Source organism: Balearica regulorum, chromosome 9 (assembly GCF_011004875.1).
Source record: "Balearica regulorum gibbericeps isolate bBalReg1 chromosome 9, bBalReg1.pri, whole genome shotgun sequence".
Taxonomy (NCBI): Eukaryota; Metazoa; Chordata; class Aves; order Gruiformes; family Gruidae; genus Balearica; species Balearica regulorum.
In genome coordinates this window covers 20,556,133-20,583,945 of record NC_046192.1, presented here as the reverse complement: position 1 = coordinate 20,583,945, position 27,813 = coordinate 20,556,133, and the positions used below count along the sequence as shown (strand labels likewise).

The 27,813-nt window shown below is 38.0% G+C and overlaps 1 protein-coding gene across 7 annotated transcripts in view; it reads right to left on the bottom strand.

Moving 5' to 3' along the window:
* Positions 1-346: 346 nt before the first annotated feature.
* The window catches only part of PEX5L (peroxisomal biogenesis factor 5 like), a 116,904-nt gene continuing 89,437 nt past the window's right edge, over positions 347-27,813 (bottom strand). For all 7 annotated transcript variants that reach the window (XM_075761486.1, XM_075761487.1, XM_075761489.1 and 4 more), the window contains 10 exons: positions 26,833-26,959; positions 25,582-25,678; positions 19,500-19,595; positions 12,695-12,811; positions 11,625-11,768; positions 10,693-10,763; positions 9,275-9,472; positions 7,354-7,519; positions 6,824-6,981; positions 347-6,102 (listed from right to left, as the gene is read on the bottom strand). In XM_075761486.1, coding sequence (XP_075617601.1) covers positions 5,898-6,102; positions 6,824-6,981; positions 7,354-7,519; positions 9,275-9,472; positions 10,693-10,763; positions 11,625-11,768; positions 12,695-12,811; positions 19,500-19,595; positions 25,582-25,678; positions 26,833-26,959 — 1,379 coding nt within the window. In that variant the 3' untranslated portion in view covers positions 347-5,897. The remainder of the gene's footprint in view (positions 6,103-6,823; positions 6,982-7,353; positions 7,520-9,274; positions 9,473-10,692; positions 10,764-11,624; positions 11,769-12,694; positions 12,812-19,499; positions 19,596-25,581; positions 25,679-26,832; positions 26,960-27,813) is intronic.

Sequence of the window (27,813 nt, the reverse complement as noted above, 5' to 3'; positions counted from 1 at the left end):
ACCATGCAAGCTTGCTCAATGGGCTGTCGCATGTGCAAGCATTTGTAAAATTACAGCTGATTTTAGGAAACTTTAGATTCCTTCTGTCTCTTTCCTGTGCCTAATACCTATTGCTTTGTGGGCTGAGGCTCTGAAACTTTCTGTGGATTCTGTGACATGCTCGTTTTTCATTTTGCCTAGGTTTGTTCAAAGCGTTGGTGATGTCTTCATGCATGGCACTCCTTTTCTCTGATTTATTTCACCAGTCCAAAAATAGTAGAACTATAATGAAGGAATCTGATTTCTAGCCTAGATGAGGTTTGAATAGTAGATAATACTGTATTGCATACTCACCATTTTTTTCACAACGTGCAGTGCATTTTGTCTATCATCACTTGTATCTGTGAATACTTGGTATTTTATAAACATTTATTACATAAATTCACTGTACAGACTGCTAAGCTGACAACACTGGTGACCAGAAATCTCAGTTTTTCAATTGTGCAGGTTATTCATGCAAGGCAACTAAGATGTCTCACTTTGCAGATGCATGTTTAGGCAAAAGAGATCTACAACCAATTTGTTTCACTCCAGTTCTCACTGGCAATGATTTAGGCCTCAGGCTTTGCCTCTGTGGCTGCCAGTAATGACACTGGTTACTATTTCTGTCATGGTGGCTTTTGTGTTATGGAGACCCATGCTCTATGGATGTTCACAGGATCACCTGGCTGATCTGCTGGTGTTGGCAGGGTCTTCCTTTTCATCTGAGACAGGCCCAAGTTTTCTAAATTGGCTCATTAGCTCTTCATGCTTAACTTGATGTTATGTGCTTCCAGCTGAGTTAAGTGTCTGCAGCAGATACTTGGATCCTGTGAAGTTTTACATCTCCATATTTGAAACAGGACAGTCAGACACTGAGCTGCCTTCAGAGCTAGTGGGCAAGTTTGAAAAGCTTGGCCCATGGTAAATAAGTGTAGACTGAGACAATAGTTGTTTCACTGGTTCTGGGAATCTTTTTCTCTGGTGCTATCTGGTTTAGATTAGAGAAGAAAATGTGAAAATCCAAACACCTAGCATCACTGTGAAAGCTGCGCACGTTTAGCTATTTAAGAGGATACTGAAATGTGTCTGCAAAAGCTGTTACTACAGATGTCCATCATTAATTAAACACTTGAAGCAAACATGAAATCCACAACACAAAGTGATTTCGAAGGATAGAATTTAAAAAGGGCTCTGCGTTTGGTCAAACCTGTTCCAAATAACGTTAACAACTCAGTTTTGAGTTTGGCAGATGCAAAGTACTTTTAAAATATCCCACATAAGATACCAATCAATAGTTTAAAAATACCCTATGCGTGGGCCTTCTGCATGCATTCTGTAAGCATAAACTCAAGTAGTGTTACTGCATGCTTTGTGTTAACATTTCATTGTGGTTATTTTTAATGTAGTTGCATGCAATATTGCAATGTGAGGTTTTGTATCATTTGAACCTCCCCTTCAGTATTTTTACAAGTGCTGTGATTTATCAGATCATAAGAAAATACCATTAGATACAGATATGTATATGTGTTTACCTAAAGATTGAATCAATTCTTCAAATTGACATAAACCAGTCTATTGCAACAAGGTTTCTAGAGTCATTACAGTTTAAAGAGATCAATAGACTAATTTCTTACTGCTTTCATCAGAAAGCCTAACTCTATAAATACTCACTTTGATTTCAGTGGCTGTTCAGCATGTGCAGTGGTATCAGACGCCAGCCCTTGTCCAATAGCTGAATAAATGCACACGAGCTGATCGTGCAAAGTGCCGAGCACTCCTGTGAAGACTACAGACTTTCAGCATTCAGCAGCTTGATGGATCAGACTTATAGGTCATACATTTTCATAAAGCTTTGCAGAGGAGAGGGACAGTCATAAGTTGGGCTTAAAAAAGCACTTTTTAATTGCATGAGATATAAAATAGAAGAGACACTCAAAAACTTGGAATCAATTACCTGGCAGTGATAAATCATCTCTGGAGAAAGAGGGGAGTAACAAGAAGGGGAAACAGGGGTGGGACATGATGACAAACCACTGCAGCACTCTAATTTGGCATCACCCCATAGATGCCGTGCAGCTGTAATCATGAAATGTCTCCAAGTTCCCTCTGTGCCGAAATTGCTAGTCTCTATGTAAAACTGCTTCCCTACTTAGACCTGAACAACCTTGTGTTTGTGTGTTACCTTTCAATTTACGCAAGTGCTGACCTCACCCATGTGGTCTGTGAGACAGCAGCGTTCCCCTGCTCTCATGTAGTGCCATCACATGCAATGGCTGTTCTTTGCCCATCTTCCTTCCTCGCACACCTGGGCCGGTCAGGGACGGCAGGAGGTTTTGACTTGGTCGAGCTCACAGGGAGCACTGAGAACAGGACCCAGATTTCCTGTCTCTCACTCTTGGGCTCAATCTGCTACTGTTCAGCAGCTGCCTTATTCATCCTACCTCGTGCTTGGTTAGAAGTACGAGTAGATGACTTTCCTCTTCAGGGTGTTAATATGCTGCAGCCTCCTCGCATGTTTCTTCTTGCTGTTTCAGGCAAATATACATGCTTGCCACTGAATATTTAAGAAACACAATGAGATCAGATCAAAGCTGTATCTAATCCTGTCTTCTGCAGTGTCAGTGCTTGGCAGTGGGGGCTAAAGGAGGATGATAAAGCCCAGGATATTGAAGAAATCCCCAGAAGTACCAAGAGCTGCTGAGCCTGACCTGTTACGAGTGAGGTGAGCTCAGTCACTGGCCTCTCTCTCACACAGACCAGGCCACAACTGGTGTCTGGTATGAGGAGATGTGCCACCATCCCTTCTAAGTCTGTCTGCTTTAGTCTTTCCCTCACGCAGTGTCTCAGTCAGTGGTGCGTGGTTAACTGGCCATGGCCATAGCCATAGGCTGTCTAAACCAGGACAGAACAGTTGGGATAATCTCCAAGAGCGTGCATAATCTCTGTGGACAGGTTTTGTAGCCTGTGTCCTGTACAGCAGAACTGCAGTGCTTGTGATGAACTAGGGGCCTGAGCGTCCCATTGGGAAGCAGAGTTCAGCCCCAGCGATTTGTCTCTAGGTTTACACAGACAACTTTCCTCAGACCAATGACATGGGTGATCACATGGGTGTGGGTGTCTATCAGTAGATGAATACAGTTTTGAGCAGTGCATCCCAGGATAAATCAAAAGCTACCTACTTTGCTCTTTTTGGGGAGGCTAGGGGTTGCATTAGGTTTTCCTAACAGAATTGCTGTGTTACTTGTCCACATGCTCGAGTAGAAAAGGTTTAGTGAACTGACTGCTGTCCATATCAAATGCCCCTTGTCATTCTGACTCTGGGAAGTCAAACAGTTAAGTTGTGTTTGGTTGGGGTTTTTTTTTATTTGAAAGGTATAAAAATAAAGGTCCTGAACAGCCAATTTCTCTGGATAAGCACTGATTATCGTACATGACGGCACAGAGGATATTCTAGAAGAACTTGTGTGATGGCAGGGCATCAAGCAAAATCTAAGCACATATGCCTTTGCTTTACAGCATCTTCTCAAAGCTGCCTCCCTTCTCTCTTATCACTTTCCAGATTCAATTGCACTGCACCTTCTGCTCTGCCTTATCAATAAAGAGCTGTCATCACACATCGCTGTCAAAGCAAAAGAGCAAACTGTTGTCAGCAGATATGCATACAGCAGCCCACTTAGCTAAAATGACATTCCAATGGTAACCAATCCTTAGAGAAAGTTGCAGGAATCAGTTATGAAATGCTTGTAAATAAATAGGATTATATATATAAACAATGAATTAATAAAAAAAATTCCTGTAGCTGTTTCAACATCTCTATTCTGTGGGAGAGAGTGAGGGGTAAGCCTTTTATTTTGTAATGAGAATTCATAGAATCACAGAATGGTTTGGGTTGGAAGGGACCTTAAAGCTCATCTAGTTCCAACCCACTGCCATGGGCGGGGACACCCTCCACTAGACCAGGTTGCCCAAAGGCCCATCCAACCTGGCCTTGAACACTGCCAGGTTGACTCTGATTATTGGTTGAATTGATTATTTTTATTTAACAAACTATAGTTGGTGATTAGATGCAGTGATTACACTGTCTTACATGGAATTTTTGTTTAAGTGGTTGCTCAAAATAACAGACAGCTGCAAGAAACTTTAGGTTTGTACTGGTGAAATCGTCCGATTCCCACACAGCTTTTCTCTCTGTGATCTGTGCAGTTGGATTTTTTTTTTATCCAGCTGATTGAGCTGGATTTTTCTTTTAACGCTGTTTATAGGAAATGTGCTATTTGTCCCACTTTAACACATTCCAATAGCTACCCTGCACATTGAATTCCTGACCACAGATCAACACAGTAGCCATCTAATTACACTTTTTATCTTTCACTATTTAGGAAAAATATTTTAAATATCAGCAACCGAAAATTACCTCCTTAAAAATTTCTATTCCTGTCTTTGACTGACACAGTTAGCTGTGCTTGACTGTAGCCAAATCAACCCATTCATCATGTGGCAGTGTACTGCCCCCAGTACTGTTCCTCACTCATCCAGTCAGGGAAAAATAAGATGGTGTGTACATATATATGTTTTTAAGCAGCTGGATTTAGTCTGCTGTCATGGAGGTCACTGAGACTTGCTACTGCTTGTTGTAACAGTAGGATCAAATCTGAGTCTCAATCCTACAAGCATTATATTGACCAATTTTTTCAGAGAAAATTTTCCCTTCAGCATGGTCTGCAGGCATTAACTCCTATGAAGACTTTTCTTTATTTGCAATAAAGATCTGTGGCTTACGTTCTGAAATGCCATAATTCACATACGACATGTATGTGCATGCACGTGCATGTATATGTGTAGTAGCTGATGGATGCATAATAGAATAATCTTCCTAATAGATACTGCAGTTTATATTGTATTTTCATTTTTTAAACATAAGAATATTGAAAACCCTCTCGTCACATTTCAGGAAATGATATTTGGTCCTTTATGCCAACAAGGCTATCCTGTACATTCTGTTGTTAGTAAGTAAAATAAAAACATAGCACTATTTTACAAAAAAGAAAGATTAAAGTGCATAAGTACATAGATAGGTGCAGATCCTGCTATGAGCTCCTTTGAAGCAGTCATACTCTGTCCAAGATCAGGGATAGCTGGTTTAAACAGCAACAATTCTAGTGCAAATTACCACTTCTGCTGGCAACACTTGGCCGTCCCATATGTACATGGCCTAAGCTCACAGACTTCCATGTACAATGTTCTCTTAACATTGCACATGGTTTACAACTCCACGAGCCTGCAGACTTGGGCCCAAATTAATCAATGTACCTTTGGAAGCAAAAATTTTCTTGACTGCCAACTAATAAATATATTTAAAGCAAAATACAGCCATTTTACATGCATCTATTTTCAGAGATATGTTAAAAATAGACCGTGAAAAGACTTTTCAACAAAGAAACCAAATCATAGGGAATCCATGTTGCAGGGCAAAGTGATGTCAGCATAGTGCGATGAGCTAATAAGCAGGTTCCCTGGATGCATTGCTTGCCATTCTAATGTGCAATAACGATTATCTAGGTTTGTTCTTAATATATTTTTCTTTGTATAGCTGTGTGTATATATATAGAGATAGCTTGCAAGGGATGAAGATTCTTCAGAAATGGCTATTTCATCAGGGCTTTGTCCAACTAGCTGCAGCTCATTTCAATCCTTTGAATTTGAATTTATTTACAATATTTTGTGCTTTTGAACTTTTCCTTTTCGAATAACGTCCGAGAGGATTCCCCTACTGAACTACAGCTGTGATCTTTTGGAAAATGTGGTCATTTTGAGACGAGTAGTAAAAGAGTTCTCTGCTTCCTAATGCAATTTAATAAATTTGTGGATACTTTTTATTACGGCTCTAGATTAAAAGCTCTTAACAGAATGTCTAGATCACCTACATTGGCAGCTTGAAATAGTTCTGGCTGGTCCATCATAGACAGAGCAATTCGAAGTGCTGCCCAAATATTGCCTGACAGAGCAGGATGGGGAACCTGTTGTTGATTCCTGCTCTTTCTTTGCAAACTGAGAGCAGTGAGAAAATTGCTGACAGCCTCTCTGTAGGGAAGAAGAAAAAAGCAGCAAGATAATTTGATTAACAGCTAGAGTAAAACTTTAGAAAGTTCTAGACTCAAGTATATTACTTTACAATGCAGTTAATCAGTCTCTTTATGTTATTCTTGCTTGATTTTCTTTAAACAAGTGCACGTGACTTGTAGTAATGCAGAGCTCTGTCTATTCATGCATCTGGGGATACTGTCTTCATTGCTGTGTAGCTCCCCTTCATCTTAACTGTCTTAAGGTGACAGTTGGGACCCTGGAATATCACCCTTAATTCCTTAAGGATGTACTGAAAGTATTTTCGATGGCATTAGCCACTTGAAGCAGTTTAACTGAAGTTTCCCTTCTAAAGACAGGCTCTTACCTTTTCTTTTAGAAAAGCTCTTAAGCACAGGACTAAGTTTAAGTATGAGAACAATCCCACTGATTATAGTAAGAGTACTTGCACTTAGAGCTAAAAAAAGGCCTAAGCAGCTCACTGAGTGAGAGATTTATTTTCTTTTGATAGAAATTGAGTAGTTCTGTTATGCAGAATTTGTGGATATAAGAAAAGTATCATTGCTTTGTTAGTACTTTGTAAAAATAATTACAAAATTTTATAATACTTAAGAATACATAGCTATATTCTGATTTTTTTTTTCTTAGATAGCTCCAGCTAGAAAATGAATTTGGTAGTTATGATCCCTGGCTTTTTTGTTTACACAGTTTTGTAACTTACCTGTATGCCCCTAGGTTTATGCAGCTTATCCCTAAATTGTATCTGGACCTAATGAAGCCAGGTTGTATTTCTAAAGCACGTGTGTAGGCCTCGACAGCTTCTTCGCTTCGATCCCCATTTGCCAAGGTTGCTCCAAGACGGTTCCATAACGTATAGTCCTGGTGAGAAAATGAGTTTTCTACTGCAGGTGTCAAAAAGGGACATAATAGCTCATTTTTGCTTGCAAAGTCAGGAGGACTGCAGAAAATAACGGTATCGTATTTTCTCGTAATTGACACAGAATGTGAGGTTCTGAGTCATGATTATAGGCAACTTTATATAACTAGTACAATTAATCAGCACACAGCTAGAAATTAGACATGTATAAATCTGCTTCTAAATGGGACTGTCTTGTAATTAACATTTCTATTTCAGGTATTAAAATTTTAATGGCCGAAGTGACATCTCATTAATATTAACCTGATCAAGAGAGGAGAAAGAAAACGGCTTGTAAAGCTAAATTCTCAAAAATGTAAAAGCATAAAATGTACCTCTGGCCGAACAGTTAAAGCAGCACTAAACGCATCTATTGCTCTGTTAAATTCTCCATTCAGGTGGAAAAGAACTCCAAGTCCCGTCTGCAAGTCAGGGTCTATCATATCACCATTCTGGTGAGCAGCCTCCAGGTACAAATCCTTTACTTCTTCAAGTAATGAGCTAGACAAGGGTGAGAAATAACTCAATTCCATTGTACAGTTCTTTACAAATTTTGCAATATTGATTGCCTAGCCAGAAATTAAAATCCTTGTAGTGGATGTATCAGAAGTGATATACTCCTAAAATCTGAAAGCTTCTTCAACTTCATCATGACAAAGATTTACTTCCAGGTGCTGCTGTAAACTCATGTCTGGAATAAACAAGTTCACCTACATAATGAAGAGCATAAGTCTTATGAGGAGCAGCTGAGGGAACTGGAGTTGTTTAGCCTAGAGAAAAGGAGGCTGAGGGAAGACTTATGGCTCTCTACGACTACCTGAAAGGAGGTTGTAGCCAGGTGGGTGTTGGTCTCTTCTCCCAAGTAACAAGCAATAGGACAAGAGGAAATGCCCTCAAGTTGCATCAGTGGAGGTTTAGATTGGATATTAGAACAAATGCTTTCACCGAAAGGGTTGTCAATCATTGGAACAGGCTGCCCAGGGGAGCGGTTGAGTCACCATCCCTAGAGGTATTTAAAACACACATAGATGTGTTGCTTGGGGACATGGTTTGGTGGTGAACTTGGCAGTGCTAGGTTAGCAGTTAGTTAGATCTTAAGGGTCTTTTCCAAGCTAAACAATGCTATGATTCTATGAAGTCAAAGTGTAGCTATGAACCCAAGTGAGATAACATGAAGGTTTATTAAAACTACTACAATTGGATGTGTTTCTCAGAAATAAGAGAGTTCTTTACTGGCAAAAATAGTAGTCATTCATAAGAGGAATAGATCAAGTGACTAGCCAAGACCGCCGAAGAAAGATGCCAAAATTTAAGACTTCTGTACCTACTCTAGCTTTTATAAAACCTTTGCACTGACAACAGCAGATATCACTGGGATGAAGCCAAAGCAGAGTAACACACTTAGCAATTAAGCAGAACTTGCATGGATTTTTTTTTGCTTATACTAAATTATCTTGTCAGTCCAGGGCTTGTTAGTGCTAAGGGTAAAACATAAGGCCTGTCTTCAAAATGACAAGCAGTGAGATAACCCTGGTGTTTTAGTGCTATAAATCACGGTTATGCCTTTAATGACTTTATCATGCATCTCACAATTCAGAGTTACTTATTTATCAGCCTTGTGAAATCATGACAAAGGGCTGGCAACTCACGAATTTTTCTGTTATTTAAAATGGCTGCCAGCTCCCCCTACACTATGCTGTACTGAAGTGAAATGAAATGACTACACTATCTCTTTGGTTAGAACCAGAATGGCTTTTAAACGATCAGATCCTACCTCCAAATATTTTCAGTGAACTGAAGCCACGTCCCACTGCAAAATGGCTATCATTCCTGGATTCTAGTGGCGTGGTTGGTATGTAGGAAATATGATGAATAGTAGGAAGAACACACACATGGGGAGCAAGATACAGGCCTGGTAAGGATTTGGGAGCAGCTGAAGAGTGAGGATGCGGGATGTGGGAATACAGAGGTAGCAGACAGAGTCAGAGAAAAGTGGTAGGAGTTGAGGGGAAGCATCTCTTTTTAGCTGGGTTTTTTTTTTCTTTTTTTTCATAACTTCCAGGGATTGCATAAGATAATAGCCTTCAGTTGCTAAACCAAATGTTCTGTGTTGACTTCCCACTCCTGCCACTAGAGACAGAGTCTTCCACCATAGGGAACATGCCAGACTTCTACAGAGTAAGAGGGCACAGCATGCACCATCATTTCTAGTGATGTCATTAAGATTTCCACCATCAGGATTTACACTGCATTTACCTTTCATCTGATGTCTTAGACATTCTCCTGGTAAGTGCTGGGGACCCCTTTTTGCTTTTCACTATATACTTGTATTTTGGATTTTGCTTTATCCAGTTTCTTAGAGCCTGATAGGCTTCTTGTTGATGGCCAGTGTTAGTATAACTTACAGCCAGGGCCATCAGGGCTTTTAGGTTGTTTGGCTGTAGTTCCAAGCACCTAGTCAGAAAATAAAAATATATTGAGGTATTTTTTTAGCCAAATACAAGTCTCGAATTCTTCCAAAATAATCTGTGTAAAAAAAATTAAAGATCACTCACACAAGTAAGATCTACCCAATAATACTTTTAAAGAAGGGACTTTGTCTTATTTTTCTGTGATAAGTGCGTTATGCATATGTATACACACACACATGCATGCACATTGCTGGGCATCCACACCTATGTATATAAACATATGCATACAAGTTTTGTTTTCATCATTTTGATTAAAAGTAAATGTAGATAGATTCATTTTTATAGTACCTCTCTAGTAAACAAAGAGAAGCTTTATGTAAATTCAAGTGAACAGTTTAACATGGTTTGTAGCTATACAGAACAGTATTTTGAAGACAAAATTTCTTCCATCCTTATGAATCTTCTCAGTCATCCTGAATTCTCAGTTTTTCTTTGATAAGGCTGGAGCTAATCAACTCGAGTAGTCTTTCTATGGTTATATACCATTAACAGAAACCAGAATCTAGACTATTTTGTGAACATCACTGTTGCTTTTTTCAAACCTGCAGGGATGAGCAAGCCCTAAATCAGGCATTGGATTTCTATCTAGGTAAGCTAATAAGTTACGTATAAATAAGTTATAGTATCCTTAGGTGACATGGCTTGATAGTTTCTATTGCTAATGCAGTTGAATATGGAGAGGGTACTTGCTTCAAATGGAAACATGAAAACTCACTACAGAAACATAATAATAATGCTGATATTTTGGAACTGACATTTTACGTACAAGCATACCATGATCTTCACATCTTTATCAACCTAGAAATGTTGTCAGTTTAGTATTCAGCAGCTGAAGGGAGCTCGTTCCAATTAAGAAAACCTCTTCATTAAAGGACAGACTACAGAAAATATGCCAAGTGGCTAGAATATCAAAAAGGCACTTTATCTGCATTATGACTAATTCATGTTTATGAGGCCATGTAACTTTTCTTTTGTTCAACTACTTAAATCACCAGATTAAATATTGGTCTTATTTAATAAAACAAGTATCAATCCCTAGTCATCCCTCTGAAGTCACTGGGAAGATTTCTGTATCTTTGTCAATGCTTTACTTTTAGTTAAATAAATGCTTCATGCTACAAGATAAGTACAACATTAAATATACCTAAGCCTCCACTACCTAGCACTCATCAGACCCCTTATTTAGCAATTATCTTCATCTACCTTTGGAGGGCAACAATGGCTGCTTGCTCATTTTCATTCTCTGCCTGTGTAATGCCCAGGAACTGCCAGGCCTGCAAAAGTAATCATCAGTGAGTTATTTTGTTACGTATTCCCAACTGCAAGCAGTTACAACTAATATCACTGTTAAGCAGCAGGGTGAATAAAAATAGCAGATCTGTCCAGCACTAACTACAGATTTTTCTATGGTGTGCATACCAACAATACAAATCAATGCAGTTTGGAATATCTTTGGGCCTGATTGATAATATTTATAATCCATGAATGCAAAGGTATTCTGTCAGTGTATGATCACATGCTGATTTCTTAAATTTGAGTTACACTACATTTCAAATGCTAGAATTTTATGGAAAACAATTATTAAGTTGTATAGGTTTAAGGGATTCTAGAGAGTCTGGGAATTGTCTCTGCTTTTCAAAATATTGCTGCTTAATTTAATGTAGCAATAGATTCCAAGAGACCTAGATACTTACACTGTAAATATTTTTCATGTTTCACAGAAAACAGATTTTAAACATATACTCATTGAAAACATCAATATTGCAGAAATTGATATAACTTATCAAAATTTGTCAAAATTCTTGTTAAATCAAAACTGTTCACCTTTTCAATAGCAGTGTTTAAAAGATAGTTTGAAAACATCAGGAAAAGAAGGAAAGGTTTGAAATATTGTCTCTTTTGAATGCTTTTAAATGACAGCTTGGAAATTGTATAATTTCAAAAATAGATTCTCATCTTATGAAGAGCTCACTTTACCTATTTCAAGGCATACGCTATTCCAAACCCACCATTAGTGTTCAACCTGTTTCAGTCAGTCATGACTAGCAAAGGTTTGGGCCCTGAAATCATTCCATCATTGCATGCTAAAGGGAGTCCCGTTTTCCTTTATCAGTAAAAGGCACACAAGTCAATACCTCTGCATCATTGGGTTCTTGTAGAATAGCAGCCTCCAGGTATAAGATTGTAACTGGCAGGTCCCCTTCTTTCATTTTCTTCAGCCCTTCCTCAAAAGCACCAGGCCAGTCTTTGAAGGGATTCTCAGTATGGAAATAATAACCCTGGAGAAGAGAGAGAATGGACTCATGATGAAGCACTGTAGCAAGGAATGGCAACTCTATAAAATAAATGAGTCACTATTTTCCAACTGGATGTAAACATCCTTTGTTCTATGAAAACAGTATGAGATTCCCCATGAAATTTCAATGACAAAAAGTTTTAAAAAATCAGCATCACTGAACATTTATGTTTCGGCTCTCTTTATTTTTACTCTAGCTCTAAAGTTATACTTACTGGTACTCATGTTGGGCTCTCCTGCTCCCTTCAAAGATAATGGCAACAACTCACACTGACTGCAGTAACTGCAGAACTGAACCCAGTGCCAGCCCAGTACATCCCATTTGATGGGAAAGAGCACACCTCGATCAGCTGACTCCCTGCGGTGCTTGTAGCCTGATGTCTGTTCAGTGGATACCCTGAAATCTTCAATTAACCTTCAAGATACAGAACAGTATTGCAAGCACCTGAGTTTATTTTAGGATTTCTTTAAATTTAGCCTTTTTCTCCTCTTGCCATTGCAGTGTAAAGGGTGTATGCTAATATCAGCTACATAATATAAATCAAATTAAAACATACAATGGAGGGAATGAAGAAAGACAGAAGCTCTATCATTTCTATCAACAGTGTTTGAATGTGCCAGCCCAGTTTTTTTTATTTGGTGCTCTTCCTTAAATGCCTGTCTTCAAAAGTGCCCCTAATCCAGCAGTTTGCTCTGTGATCCTTTCAGCTGAATTCAGACAGTGTGCAAGTCTAAATGTATTCTCATTATGATAAGGTCTTTCAAATCTACGGACACTTAAAGAAGAGGAACTCTTTTGGGTAAAATTAATTCCATGTCCAAAGAGTTTTCTTCGGTTCCCTTGAATAGCTGAGGCTCATCTCAAAGTTTCACAGGAAGGATGTACTGTATTAAAAAACTTTGTGTTACCTTCTCAATGGTTGAGATGGTGACTTGCCCTGGTGCTTCCTGGTTCTCTGAAATCCAGTTTCTGCGAGCCATTTCTTCCCATTCTGCTTGCATTTTATCCCAAAACTCTGTGTCTGACTAGAAGAAAAGGAGGAAAAAAGGGAAGAAAATGAACAATGAAACTTTAAAATAAAATGGTAAGCTTTTAATTTCTTTCTACCAGTGGTCTGAGTCTGGCAATTTTGCTGAGCAGTATTAATTCTATTAATAATCATACTGACTGAAATAATACAGCTCAAATTTGGAATTCCATATAATTAAACTTTATCTCTTACATTGGAATGCATTTCATCAACAGAAAACTTTATCTCGGAGGCAGTGTATGTTCTATGCAGGATTTGGAGCAGCTTACACTGCATCTTATTGATGCTAACAGCAAATTGTTACATAAAATTTGAAGGAAATGAATGCTGCTAGTCCCTGGCCAAAAGTAAAAAAAAAAAGAAAAAGAAGAAAGGAAAAAAGAAAACATCAATTAAGCATACATGCTAAAGAATAACAATAGATAAAACAGTTTAAAAGAGAACAAGCATCCCACGAGCATCATTTTCAAATACGTAAAAGAGTAATGGCAAAGGTTAGACAGAAGGTGTTTTGCACGAGAATTAATATTAATGGCAGTTTTTACATAGTGGAAAAATCCTAATATTGCATCATATACTGTGCTGGTGAGAGGAATCTATAAGATTATAAAATTGTACAGTAAGATTAACATTCACCTCAAAGACAAGAGGTAAAAGTGCATATACAAGAGAAACAGAAATGATAAAAAAAAAAGAGATTTAGGATGTGTAACAACCAGAATGAAGGAACCACTGTGGCTACTAGAAAATGATGCCTAGAAACAGAAATAGGATTTAAAAAAAAAAAAGAAGGGAGAATCCAAGTTAAGGTGCTATTTTTTTCAGCCTCCACACATTAGTCATAATGTTCCATAGCAGTTTCATAGCAGAATATATGTGCAGCACTACGAGCCTTTGCAAAGTTCTCCTGTTCCTACAAGGTCATGGCCAGAACTTCAATGAACTGACACTACTGAGGGCACGGTTTCTAAGCTTATTTATGTCAAAGACAACAGCACAAATAATTCTATTGAGGTTTAGACAGAACTATTTGAGAGTGAGGTGCTAATCAAAATTAGTTGAAGGTATTATAAACTGCTCCAGATAGTTTTGTCTGAATCTTCATTACCAGACTGACCGCTTTGCTTCTGCTCCCCAGCCAGGCATGATTTGCAAAACTAGAGCTTAGTCTGTGATTGCATGACTTGCTACAACCCTCCTTCCTTGGCACTTGGAAAGCAGAGACTATTAACAGATCTAGGACGAGTCAGCAACAAGAACATTTGAGACTAGGTGTGAAGGATTAAAAGGACTTGCGCTGGCTAACATTAGGTGTGGTTGCTGTAAATCATAAGGCTCTTTACAAATGGCAAGGTGCGTTCCCTCTCTAGAAATCTAACAGGCATTTCCCTTCGGCTCTTGCTGTATGTAGCATGTGCCTCCTGATACCCAGCACTTTCTTCCAGGAGACTCAGAATTGCCTGATTTATGCAGCTATTGGATGTGTGAAGGTACCTGCTGTGTTCCTCTGAGGACTAGGAAACAAACATGAATCATTCATTCCTGGAGAGGAAATTTCACTCTTTGTTACAGAAGTGAACAAAACACGACAAGTCTGTTATCCAACAACTTCTGAGGTTTCAAAATTTGCTTTCATTCCAAATTTGAAGGAAATACAGTCTTTTAAATAGTTGTGAGACTGTGCTGAAATGTCCATTTAGGATTTGAAAAGCCTAGGATAATGAATCAGATCGCTCCCTCTTTTATCAGCCATGACCAGAGGCACTTGAATCCCTTAAACTGTCCTGTTCAACAGATGTCTTTATCAACTATTTTGCATTCAGTGCAAATCTGTGCTATATTGAAGAAAAAAAATTACCTGACCATGTTTTTACTAGCAGTAATTTTGAGATTCAGGATGAGGTAAAGGAGTGGAAGTTTCCCTTTCCTACAGATTAATATTAATAAAGCTACTGAAAAGTAAATAGTAATGCTTTTTAAAACAGATAAACTTATAGAACTAATTATCAATAGATACATATATATATGCTGTTTATATTAGAATTTTTGCTTGTATTTTCCCCACAAAAATCCCTTATGAATCAATGGTTTGGAAACATATGAAATCACATTTCTGCAGAGCATAAGCAAGCATATAAGTGGTTTTAAGTCTTAAGTTCAAATTCTGCTGCTCAATTACATATTTATAATTCACGCAGAAGTTCACTGTGTGCATACTCCCCTTGAAAAGCTAATGAGTTACTATGAATTCAAGTGGCTGTGCTTAATGTCTATAGTGAGTCAAAGGTGGAGGAAAAATGTAATGGGGAGAAGACCTGGTTTGCTATAACGTCTCTCAGCTCATCATATGCTACTTGGACACAGGCCAGAACCCAACTGCTATTTTGCAACTAAAAGCAAAGATTTGTTTGTTTGGGCCAAATGGGCTTAAGTCCCAGCTACAGCTTTCGAAGTACATCCAGCATGGGGGCTGTCTGAAACTTGTATGGCAAAACTGCACTGAGCAACTGGATCATGCACCGTTATGATACCTGGTAAAATGCCATAATATTGCCATGACAAATAACAATGTCAATAGCAGAGCAGTTTAATGTCCTTGAGGAAGAGGACCGTAAATATTACAGCCTTTGTTAAAGGTCTAAGCCTACTTCAGCTGCCATTAGTAGCAGTTTTTTCACTGACAGTCAGTGGCAGGAGGGTTAAATTAATATTGAGTGTTTCTGAAAATCTGGCTTTGGATCAAAACTCCTAGATCTAATTTTAACTCTTTTTGCTATGTGACTGGTGTCAATTACTTAACTTCCATGTTTTTGCTACCTTAATGCTGGCGAATTACTTTGGACATACAAAAAGTTTTCAAACCCGTTGAACACGTTTAACACGTTCGCAGATCATCTGCACCAGTTAAGTGGAATGACAACCAGGAAAAATGTTCGTACCATCTGAGTATTTCCAAGCACAATATTCTGCATTTTGTCAAAGAGGCTATTTTTACTCTTAGTATTTAAAAATATGCTGAAGCAGTTAAACCAATGGGAGGCAAAATATTTCCAGGCTCTTTGCTTCCTATGATACAGTGAAGGAGAGTGGGAGGTGGGAGTACTTTTTGAATACTGCTGGCTAATTTCTAAACTTACCTATTTTCAGAACTTTAAGAATAGAATTCTGCCTGTCCTGTCCTGCCAAAAATTAATTTGCAATGTTCCTTCTTGACCAATGTACGAGAAATAAAGGTTCTGTGGTTGTTCTTTCTTTGAATTACTGCATCAACATCCTCTTCAATGTGAAAGACACAGTAAGTTAAACTTATGTGCCAACTACGTGAGATTTCCTTAGCTGATATCATCTCAAAACAAAATTGGAAGGATGCCTTTTTAGTAAAGTTTAGAGATAAAAAATGTATATCAAAGCAAAGATTCCCATTGTGATTTGAGAGAGTACCAAATAAAATGCATCTGAATGACTCAAGCTCCTAGATCCCAATTTAAAACGTGGTTTAGGCAGTCTTAGGCACATCCAAAAGGGATGTCGAAATAATGAGACAGGAATACCACAGGTACACAAAGAATTCTAACCTGTATTCATGAGAACCATAAAGCTGATGATTCTGGGCTATGTTTTCCTAGGCTAGCATAAATTAATCCCATCTTCTTCCTACTCCTATATGTCATATAATTTAGCTGTAATATGTTGTGATGCTTCAGTATATTATACAGCAGATGGCTCATGTGACATGATGTTGTAAACAAAATGATGCTGAGAAGGACAGCTCAAAATCTCTTTTGCGTAAACTCACAAAACAGTGTGGCATCTGCAGCTTAATCTCTACATCAGGGAAATGTGGAATAAGAAAGTATCAAAACTGCTTTTTTCCATATCTCAGGCATTCCTCAGTTGGAAGTTTTTGCACTTTCTTGGTTTCATTTTTATTTATTCTAACTCATTACCAATAGGATTGTGGATGATAAAACAATCGTTTTAAGAGAATACAGGTGCAGGATGGATCTGAATCCCCATGCTTGCATTTTTTAAAATTCAAAAGTACCAATTTTTGGTAAAACACAGCTAAGTATTAGAAAGGTTACATTAAAACATATTTGGTATGGTACTTGGAAATCATGAAGACTTTAGGTATTTGTGCTTCCCTCGTGTATAGCAATTGGATGAGGCAAAAATCAAATCCAATTTCCAGAATGACAGAAAAGATAGCCAAGTCTGCAAGCACCCACTTGCTGCAAGTGAATCTGGACCCTCCCTAGTAAAAAAGCTGATTTACTACCTCTTTAGTCTTAAAAGATTCCCCAATGGCATAGACATCTTTAAACCTTCTTAAGAAAGAATTACCTCCCAGATCTTCATTAATCTCAAAGTTTGACATCTTAAAACCATTCCCAAAGCTCTAAATTGAATACTGGATGGAGGATAAAGTTTGGTGTCTTCATTTACTGAATTGTTAATTAATTCCTTTCGAACTAGGCCACAAAGAACCTGAGATTTGCTTCCTCTTCTTGATCAGTTTGCTGGCTAATCTTACCACTTGGAGCTTTCCCAGTTGAAGAATATTACAGAAACATCCAAAGCCTAAAAGATGAATTTTTGAACTGTATCTATTCTCTGCTTAAGAAAGCACTAATCTTTCTGAGATGGGCTGCAATTTATTTCAATCACTGTAGCTTTCTTACCACTTCATTTTAGCTAGGATGAAAATTTAACTCTTTTCATATGCAAATGGAAATAACTGCTCTATAAGGTCTCAAAGAATCCTTTCCTTTACATTTTAACTACCTGGTTCAAGTTTCTATTTTAAGCAGAAAGAATAAGACTGCCAGCTACACAGTTAGGGAAACATTTAATTAGATTCTTTTTAATAGCTGTTTTTGAGACTACATTAAGGCATTTTAATAACCTGTCTTTGTTGCCTCAGAATGACCTTTTAATGTGCAGGGGTTTTTTTTACAATATATTCTCCTCCTTACTTTACTGTGTAAAGTAATTCAATAATGTCTTGTAATCCATTGTTGGCCTCAACTAATTTATCTTTCTGCTGGATGTCTGGGAACTCCCCAGCACACATGGTTTCTGACAATTGCAAGAGTACTGGCACCATTTCCTTAACCATTAACCGTTAACGCAGAGAGGTTCATCATCAGATTCTCTGTGTCACAATCACAGATAACAGGACAACATGTCCCACCTTAAAGATCAGTCTGCAGTGCAATTAGGAACATCTAAAACATTTTAAACAGTGGCAACGTGAAAGCAAGTCTTTCCTGCCAGGAGCAAATGTGTGTGATGTGCGACATCAAAAAATCTATTGTGCATCAGCAACAGTTGTTTATAAAGAACCTATTTGATCGGAAAAAACCAATGCACTCAGAAAATAAAAGCAAAATGCATTTTTAGTTTATAAAACAGCTAACTTACTGATTGTGTCCATGTTAGTCTTGTGCGCTGAGACAATTTTCTGTGCACTGAGATCCTAAGAAACCATGGTAGAAACCATGCAGTCTTACCTTAGCATATCATGTTAAAGCCCTATAAATCAAATTAATTTCTCGAATAAGAAATTCTATTTCTAGCTAGAAGCCAGCATATGATTGAGGCCTAGTTTTGTTTATAATCAACCAATATTAATCTAGAATAGCTCAACTGCCAACACTAGAATTAGAATGGTATAACACTTGAGTTACAGGAGTATTAAAAGACAGACACTAAAAGTTAAATCTAAAGCCAAATATCCCTAAAGTGTTCTAGACGTTTGGAGACTGAGACTGCAGTTCATGCTAAAAATAACCAGTTTTGAGGAATCAGTTTCACAGCCTCATCCTTTCCACCCTAAAAACTCATTTCAGTGGCTGTTACATAACTCAGGCTGAACTGTTGTCCTCAGTGGGATGCAGCTGTCTTGGCTTGTTGTGGCACTGGGATTTTGAAGGGTTACTGACTGAACCCCTGAGAAGATATGATGCTCAAGATGCTTGTATCTAATTTTTTATTGGATTCTGTTAAAAAACTGTATGCCACCTTGTCTCTAGACAGGATCAGGATTTCAACTGGGACTAGTGGTATAGGACAACACTCAAGAGGCATTTTTCATGTTGGAAAAGTAGTAGTGAAAAAAACAGAAGTGCAATATTCAAACAGCTGCACCTTTTCCAACTCAATTGATTTGTCAGGAAATGAGATTACATCTGTGTTTAACATTCTACCACTAATTATAATAATACATTGGCGCATGGCTACTGCTATACACGCAGTTACCCATTACAGCAGGTAATCGTTCTGTTTATCAATGATTCTGAATTCCAGTTTCACTGTGGGGAATTGGTTTCTGCCTGAGCTTAAATAACTGATTGCACACATTCAGTTGCTGGGGAAAAATATGTTTCACTCTTACACTTTAAGTTTGGAAGTACTTACATTTATGAGGAATTTTTCTTGACCCATTTGCTACAGCAATAAAAATCCAGCTTGAAAAGCTGGTTCTGTCTAAGCTTTGTTTATAGTTACAGTTATTTTTTTTAAAGAGAGAAACTGCTATTTTGAATGAGTAACTCCAGGAAATTTATCTTTTCTCTGCTTTAAATAATCCACTTCCAACTTTCTCCTATACTTGTGCTGCAAGATGTATTAGAAATCCATAGAACATTAGCTGAAAATTAAAGCAGTAAATGAAGTAATACCTCAACAGCTGCCTTTGCTCTTTCAAATTCCTCCTCCAAGGAGTGATTTCTGGAGAGAAGAGGCCCTCCCCAACGCTGCTCCTTAGTTGATCGTGCCTAAAAAATAAAAGAATAAATCAGAAAGGGATGATATAGTCTCTGCCACATTTCTGAGTTATTTCCTTAACTGCCTAGAGCCCCAAATGGCCTTTTTCTTGGGCAAAGCATGCATGTGTCCCTGCATGAATTCCTCTGAATTCTCTTACACTGTAGCAGAGATCATTCCTCATGGGAAGCAGAGTAATTTATCTTTTCCAGACTTTTCTTTTCACTCAAGACACGTGAAAGATAAAGAGATATCCAAGAAAAGACATTGCAAAAGTTGGGCTACAAAGGGAAGAGCTGACTATTTTGTGTAAGATTTTTACCTTAATTGTTCCTTCTCCTGTATTATGACTGTGGCAACAGATTCCACTCACTATGCTCCAGGAGGAAACCATCTCATTTTCCCTGTACATTTTGTGTTTTTCTTTCAGGTTCTGTTTGGGGATCACATTGGAGAGCCAGGTTTGCTATGGATTTCACTGGAAGGACAAATCCTTTTTACGATCAGCAGCTCTCTCTTTTGTGCCTTACTATCAGTTGATCCCATTGGAAGTACATAACAAGTTTCTCCCTGTTCTTTTATTAAAAACATTTTATTTATTTATTTTTTGCACAAAAGGCACAGTACAAAACCAAACAGTATTCAATGATGGCATAGAAAAGCACAAAGTGGCCTAATCTTGCTAAACAGAGATCCGACTGCTAATCCCTTCCCTTGTGTTTGTCAGAGGTTAAACTCATTAGCCATTTGCCTGACCATGGTCCCAATTGCATTAATTTACGCAGTTCTGATGACTGTACTTGTAATACTCAATTTCAATGAGCCACATTGCTAAAAGACTAATTTTGCTCACTTCAGACTCATTGGGCTGGATCTGCAAATGTTGGAATGTGCACTGCTGGGAGGAAACATCCAATACGTTCCTAGGTGTTCATATAAGTAATTTGCAATGCATGGTCAAACACATATGTCTGTGTGTGTACACACATGGTTTTTTACCTAGAAAGATTACACTGGTTTGTCAATCTAGCCCTAAAGTTTCTGGTTTGTTCCTGAGTCTTTGGTCTCTCAGGTAGAGATTGACGAGTGCAGTGTATATTGGGTTGATGATACACACACAGTTAGAGAAGAATGATACAGCACAATTTCTGTGAGAAGCACGTGGCGGGGGGGCACTGTGTGCATTCTTCTGTGTTGGCTTCTGGACTTTGCTGCAAGGGAGAGGAAGCACAAACGGCGAGGGAAGGTCTTCAGTGAGGATTTATTGTTTCTGTTCTCACATCTACTACCTCTGGTCTATGTTGTTCGGAAAACATTTATTTTCTTTGGTGAGGCCAGGAAGAGATTTCAGGTTGTCATTGAAAACATACCAAAACTGATCCTACACTAAACAGTTATTTTACCGTTTAATAGAACTTAGGGAAGAAGAGATAACTGGTTTAAATCATGCGTTTGTCTATATATCACGTCGGTATTTGTCACTCAACATCCACAGGATGAAAGTGATGTTCTACAGAGAATAAATCAAGGTTGCCTGGAATATATGTCTTTGAGGAAGGTGCTTGGATTTAATTTAAAGTTATCAAGAGACCTTAATCTCTTTGTTTGCAAATGTGTTTAATTTAAATGTGTTTAATTTAATTTAAGACCTTATCTCTTTGTTTGCAAATGTGTTTAATTGCCCTCCTTGTTTCTCTTATTAATTTTAATTTCTATTTCCAACTATCACTTCTTATTCTTTTTCCAGTAGTTTAAAGCACTTTTTAGTACCCCTTATTTTCTCAGAGGAAAGATACTGATGACTTTAATCAGGTTTTAATTGTCTTTTAAATGATATACAGAGATTGAGATCTTAAATTCTCTCATTTTGAGGCATTTTATTCAGATTTCAACCTTTTTTGTGTCTCTTTTACTCTCTCTATTTTTTATAGCTTTATCTTTTTTGCAGCCATAGAGTCAACCAAAGTGAACCCTGTATTCCAGCACCTGTCTCATCGTTTCTCTATACAGAAATCAGGTGATCTCCTATCTCCCACTAATTATGTCTGCTTCTACATGCTCTTCTTGCCACAGCACTGCACAGGGAGCACTCATGTTGGCATCCTTGTACACTCTGAGCCATAGATTCTTTTCAAATTGCCTCCCAGCATAGTGTTGTAAGTAGAGCCTGCATTCTTGTTCTGAAATGTATGATTTTTCAAGTGCCTGCATTGGAATGTGTACTTATACAGATGTCTTGGCCAACAGCTCGTTTTTATTACTCTTTTATTTACATTTTTTTCATTCTGCTGTTGTATCATATGCAAATTTTATCTGGAATGGCTTGCATATTTATTTTCAGATCAATAATATTAAAGATCATGGTTTCTCTTTGGAATCAAAGAACCCCCATGTGATTACAATTCCTAGTAAATAACTACTGTACTTGAGAACTTAAGTTAGCCAGTTTAATCTGTTTAGCATTTGCTTTATTCATATTGTGTGGTGCTAATTTTAAAATCAGAATACGGTACGTTAATTCAAACATCTTGCAGAATATCATACAACAACATTTATCAACCCAACCTGTACTCTGATCAAAGAATTAAATTCGGTTTTCTTGACACAAAACTCTGTTGATAGACATGAATTATGTTCCTAGCCTTTTCATTATTTACAAGTTGGGTCTTGCAGACTTTTTGATTACTTCCACTTTTTAATCTTTCATTTCCAGTGACTGCAGTTTCCTTAGGTCAAGGACAATACTGTAAATCATTATGTTCAGATCAAGTAGTACTGCAGTAGGGGAGAGTGAGCTTGTTGGGGCAGTAGAGAGGCAAGCAGGAAGAGGACAGAAGTCCCCTCCTCTGCCACATGTCAGTGTACACACATTGTCCCCACATAATCCCCACAGAAATATACCTTGTCCTCCATTAAATGCACACCTGCCTCAACCAGAGGGGAAAAAAAGAAGTAATGAACAAAACCCACATAAGCTGCATTTATGTATAGACAACGCAGAGTCACATTCTGAGTTGTGATACCCAGAAATAAAGACCCCACAGATAACAAACATGCTGCCTTTCGCTAGTGCAGGAGGAGAGGGGATGGGAATGGAGTGCCAGCACTGGACAGCTTCTTATCTCCAGCTGGTGATGGGGTGGGACTCTGCAGCTGCCTCCCTTAAGGGGAGCCCAAGGTGGGGTATGGGTCAGGGTGGAATGGGTATGTCTGAGGCATGGACGCTCTGCGTACACTGTGGTTTGATATGCTCACCACTCTACAGTGGAGGTGCTGTAGCTGATCACTGGCTGCTGTCTTCAGGGACAAAATCTTCCATTCCAATGCATTTGCACACACTTTCCTGCGCTTGTAGTCTGCTTATGTGCTGTTGGACCTTAACTGTTGGTGAAAGGCTTAAATTATAGTCTTAACTTTTGAACAGGTCTTCAAATAATGAGCTAAATCTGTCCCTTGTAAGTCTTCATTTCATTAGAATAGCTGGTACATCCAAGGAGAGCTAAGGCCTTTAGTCTTACTGTAGCTATCTGGGAGAAGTGGGGAATAAATTTTGCGATCTAAATATTGTTGCCCCACACCACAGATTTCTAAGGTTTACAGGCTTTGTGCTATGTCTTTGTCCAAGAGTGCTGACGTATTGCAATTAGGTACAGTTTTTCAGCATGGCAGGGGTTTTGTGTATGCATTCTGAGTGAGCAATAAAATATCTCAAATATCAAAATGCCCAAGGAGGCATTTAGAGAGTTAAAACATGAGCAGACTTTATGCATATATAACTGAACATATTATTTCCCTCTGCAGTTTGTAATTATAAGGAAAAAAATAAACCTTAAAAAATCCCCAAAGACTGTAGGATATCTCAGTACTAATAAAAGCATTACAAGGAACATTCCAGAATGGCAGATAAAAGAAAGAACAAAGATACTTTGGGCCAATGCAGTTTAAGAGTTAATAATAGGTAACATATGATGTGAGTAGGATACTGAGAAGCAAGACGGCCACATCCAATGACAGCCACTGTGCTACTGCCCTTTCCAGCCTTCAAACACATTTCTTCTTTATTAATTCAAAGCTTGCCTTTGTGATTTTGTATTGGCATAAGTGCTGGTAAACACACGATTTTAAGATTGCATAATGTTAATGAAAATATGACCTAGTTACTTAGTATTTCACTTTGAGGAACTAAATCTAACATGTCAAAGATGAGTGATGAAGGTGATTGTCTGAGAAATTGCTGATGGAAAACTGCAGCGAGTTTGACAGGATGAAATCTTTAGGGCATGGCAGAATCTGTTGCATATGCAAAGGTTACCCTTAAATGAGATAGACAGACAAGATCTATAGAGGACAAAGTATGGAAAACATATGCTTTGATAGAAGCTCTAACGTGATTTCTTTTACAAGCAGATTAAGAACTCAGTCAAGACAGATGAGCCTGTTCATTGGGAACTGACAACTTTGACAGTCCGAGTATAAGCAGGATGAAATAGGCAGTGAATGAAAAGACTAAATTTCTAAGTAAACTACCTATAATAAGAACGCACTCTCACTTCAGGTCATTTCTCTGCACTACTAATTACCAGTTTAACAACATTTCATGACTTGAATGGATCACGAGTTTGAAAAAAAGCAGCTTATGATAAACCAAACCAAAACATGAAATATACCATATTTTTATAATAATTTTATACTCTGCTTCTTTTTCAAGTTGGCTGATTCAACTTCCCATTTTTTATTTTATTATGAAATACCAGTCATTTTACAAAATAGCATGGAGCCTCAACTTACTGAATTTATACCAAATTTAAAATGTGGATTTTTGCTTCTGCAGTTGTTCTAGTGGAAGATAAGCAGGAAATAGACAATATAAAGTAGAGATGTTATATACTAAATTTGTAACTGCTTTTACAGGAAGCCACAGCACTTAAATTCTGTGACTATCATCTACTTGATTTACTTGATCTCGGTTGAGCACAAACGTCCTGGCATTTAGATCTATTAGGCTGAGGGACAGCCTCCTGAAAAGGGGTTAGAGGTACTTAAAGATAAACTGGACAGGGATGTGAAAACACACTGTCCGTCTCAAGTGGATGACATTGTGCAATAGATCTTTTCCATTACCAAGATGTATAAATCTATTGCACAGAAAGGAAAGATATCATGCATTACAACTAGTGTTAGGCTTCCCAAAGGGAAAAAAAAAAATCCTGTTTGTAATGTAGAGATGGCAGAGAAGTAAAGGAGACGTTTTTCCTAACCAAAACACAGGAATGGATCCTGATAACTGGGTTCTGTTTCTATTTTCTGTAAAAACTGGTGCATAATCTCAGGAAAGGCATTTGGCATTTTAGTGTCTCCTTTTTCCATTTTCAAATGAGGCTATTATTTTCCATTAATTTCCAGATTTTCCATCTGACAGAAAGATTTTGAAGTCCAGGCCTAAAAATCGCTGTGGAAGAGGATAAAATTATTTTCAACTACAAGTTAATCCACCAAACAACTCTCTTTTTCCCCTGCCAGTGGCACTGGCTGAACCTGAAATCTTTCCATTAAAAAATAAGATGCAGGAAAGAAGGTGTAGAAGCAACCAGATCTATGTGAATGCATATATAAATGTATGTTTGTACATATATATGCATACATACATATCTAAAACCATACAACTCAAAGTAATCATTTCCACAAGGTCCTGTCCAATATACAACATGACAGTGGAACTGGGCACATCTACAAACCTTCAGCCCATAGCCCTCCATATTAGAATTCCTTTTCCAGCAGGAAAAAGCCTTTTGATCACACTGCTCTCCCACCTGTGGAGATAAACTACTAATGAACCTTGGTCTAACGATTCCTTCCTGTATTCCTTAGCCATTTCCCAGTTCTGGGGATTCCTGGTTAACCAAGAGACCTTGAGAATAGATATATTACGGGGAGAGGGAACCATTAGAAATTTGAACTTGCCTTTTTATTGTTAATAAATCTACCAAATCCTCTTACCTGTGTTGCAGGTGCAAGTTCTAATTCTGACGTTGAATCAGAGTCCAAGGCACTCTTGACGGTAGTCAGCTCAGACTGTGATCTGTTTTCTGTGGACCTAGAAATAATGCGTTTATATACTCACCACTGCACACTAAGACATGCTGCCTTATGTCTTTCAGGTTCCTAAGTACATACTGATTAATTAGGTTATTTAACTGAATTGTTTAAATTCAGTTATCAAAAGTGCCTGGAACCTTCCCAGTCTTCCCACTCTTATGCTTTTGAGTCGCAGACAAAAGTTAATACAACAGAACAGAGTCAGGCCTGATTCACCAGTAGAGCCCTGGCTATATATTGGCATGAAGATAGTATAATGGAATGAAGAATCTGCCTCTATCTCTGTGTTTCTATTTCATAGCCACGCAAAATGAGGTTAGGGAATGACACAAGACCGTACCTGCAGTCAGTGTCTAAGAATCAACCACCACATTACGAGACTTCACTTTGGTGTATTTGCATTTTTGTGCCACGATATCCTAATATTCTTTCTTCCTAGCAAATGAAACTCTGGAGACCAAAATCAAGTTAACTGAGAAAAACTTGTGTAAAGCTCTAAGTTAATGAAACACACAGAAAAAGGGCAGGTTAAGATACAGGATAAGCATCATTAGGTAGGAAACTGCTTCTAGCGTATGAAAATGCTAATTATGGTCATGCATAATGCAGTGAATGAATGTTGCTTACATATCAAGGAGGCAGCAGAATTAATCTACATGAACTGATCCCAAAGGCAAAGTCCAATTCTTCCCTCATTTACATCCTCTGCAATTTTAGTTGAACTGTGTGAAAGAGCTAGTACTTGGCTTGGACATTTATCTTGCCTCTTCCAGTTACACACAGAAATTCTGCCCTCTTGATAGCAAAACCAAAAGACACTGGATATCCAGTGACTGTCAAATCACTGCCAAGTATCCATTTTTACTCATGTTACTCACATGCTTGCAATTGGTTTTGGATCACTGCATGCCTCTAGAATTCTCACCATTTATTTAGTAATTGCACCTGCTACTTTTCACAACATTAAAAATTGCTGGCAAAATGTCATTTTATAGTGTACTTGCTTATGATACATTGTCCAAAATGTCTGCTTGAACACATTTAATGTAATCATAACAGCTTTAAAAATATGACTTGTCATCAAGTGAGCATTTCTGTGAATTAGGAGATCTGGACTGGAAATATTTTTGTAAGGAAAGCAAAAAGTTGTACCATAAAAGCTCTTTTGATGGAGCTCTAGATGATGATGATGCTCTCTCTGTAGAAGGGTGGACCTTGCTACTCCTGTCTCCATGAAAATTGCAATCATCCCATTTCTCTATCTGTGTCTGAATATCAACTGAAAAATATGAAAAGAAAATATGAATCTGTTAAAGAAACTACTGCAGAAAATTTTATCTCCTCTGTTAAATGTAGGTTATGGAGAAAATGGTACCACCAAAGTCTATATTTTAGTTAAGGTCCAGTATACAGAAATGTTGTGCACCCTTCTAGCTGATACTCTGTGAAAATATTTAGGAATTCACAACATTTTTCTAAATCTATTAGCATTCATGGTCAGAGTATCAGTGGAAATCTCAACTTAAAATCAGTGATTTGTAGGTAAGTTATAGAATCATACAATGGTTTGGGTTAGAAGGGACCTCAAAGCCCATCTAGTTCCAACCCCCCTGCCATGGGCAGGGACACCCTCCACTAGACCACATAGCCCAAAGCCTCATCCAACCTGGCCTTGAACACTTCCAGGGACACATCCACAACCTCTCTGGGAAACCTGTTCCACTGCCTCACCACCCTCATCATACAGAATTTCTTCCTTATATCTAATCTAAATCTCCCCTCCTTCAGTTTAATGCCATTGCCCCTTGTCCTATCACTACATGCCCTTGTAAACAGTCCCTTTCCAGCTTTCTGTTAGATCTGTTGACAAAATTATATTAAGTATTTGATAGTTTTGGGTATTTTTAATTTCCTAATTGTAGTCAAATCGTAAAAATAAAACTTCCTTTAGTGACTACCATTTAAAAATGACTGTGTAGGCAACTGATATTATTTGGTCCTATATTGGACTAGCTTTGTAAAAATCAAATGTTCAGCTCCTGTTTGAAGATAAAGTTCTCTAAAAGAATTTCTGTGGTGATGAATGGAAAAATTCGCTACCTTGGTATAAATTACATTTACCTTGCAAATTTC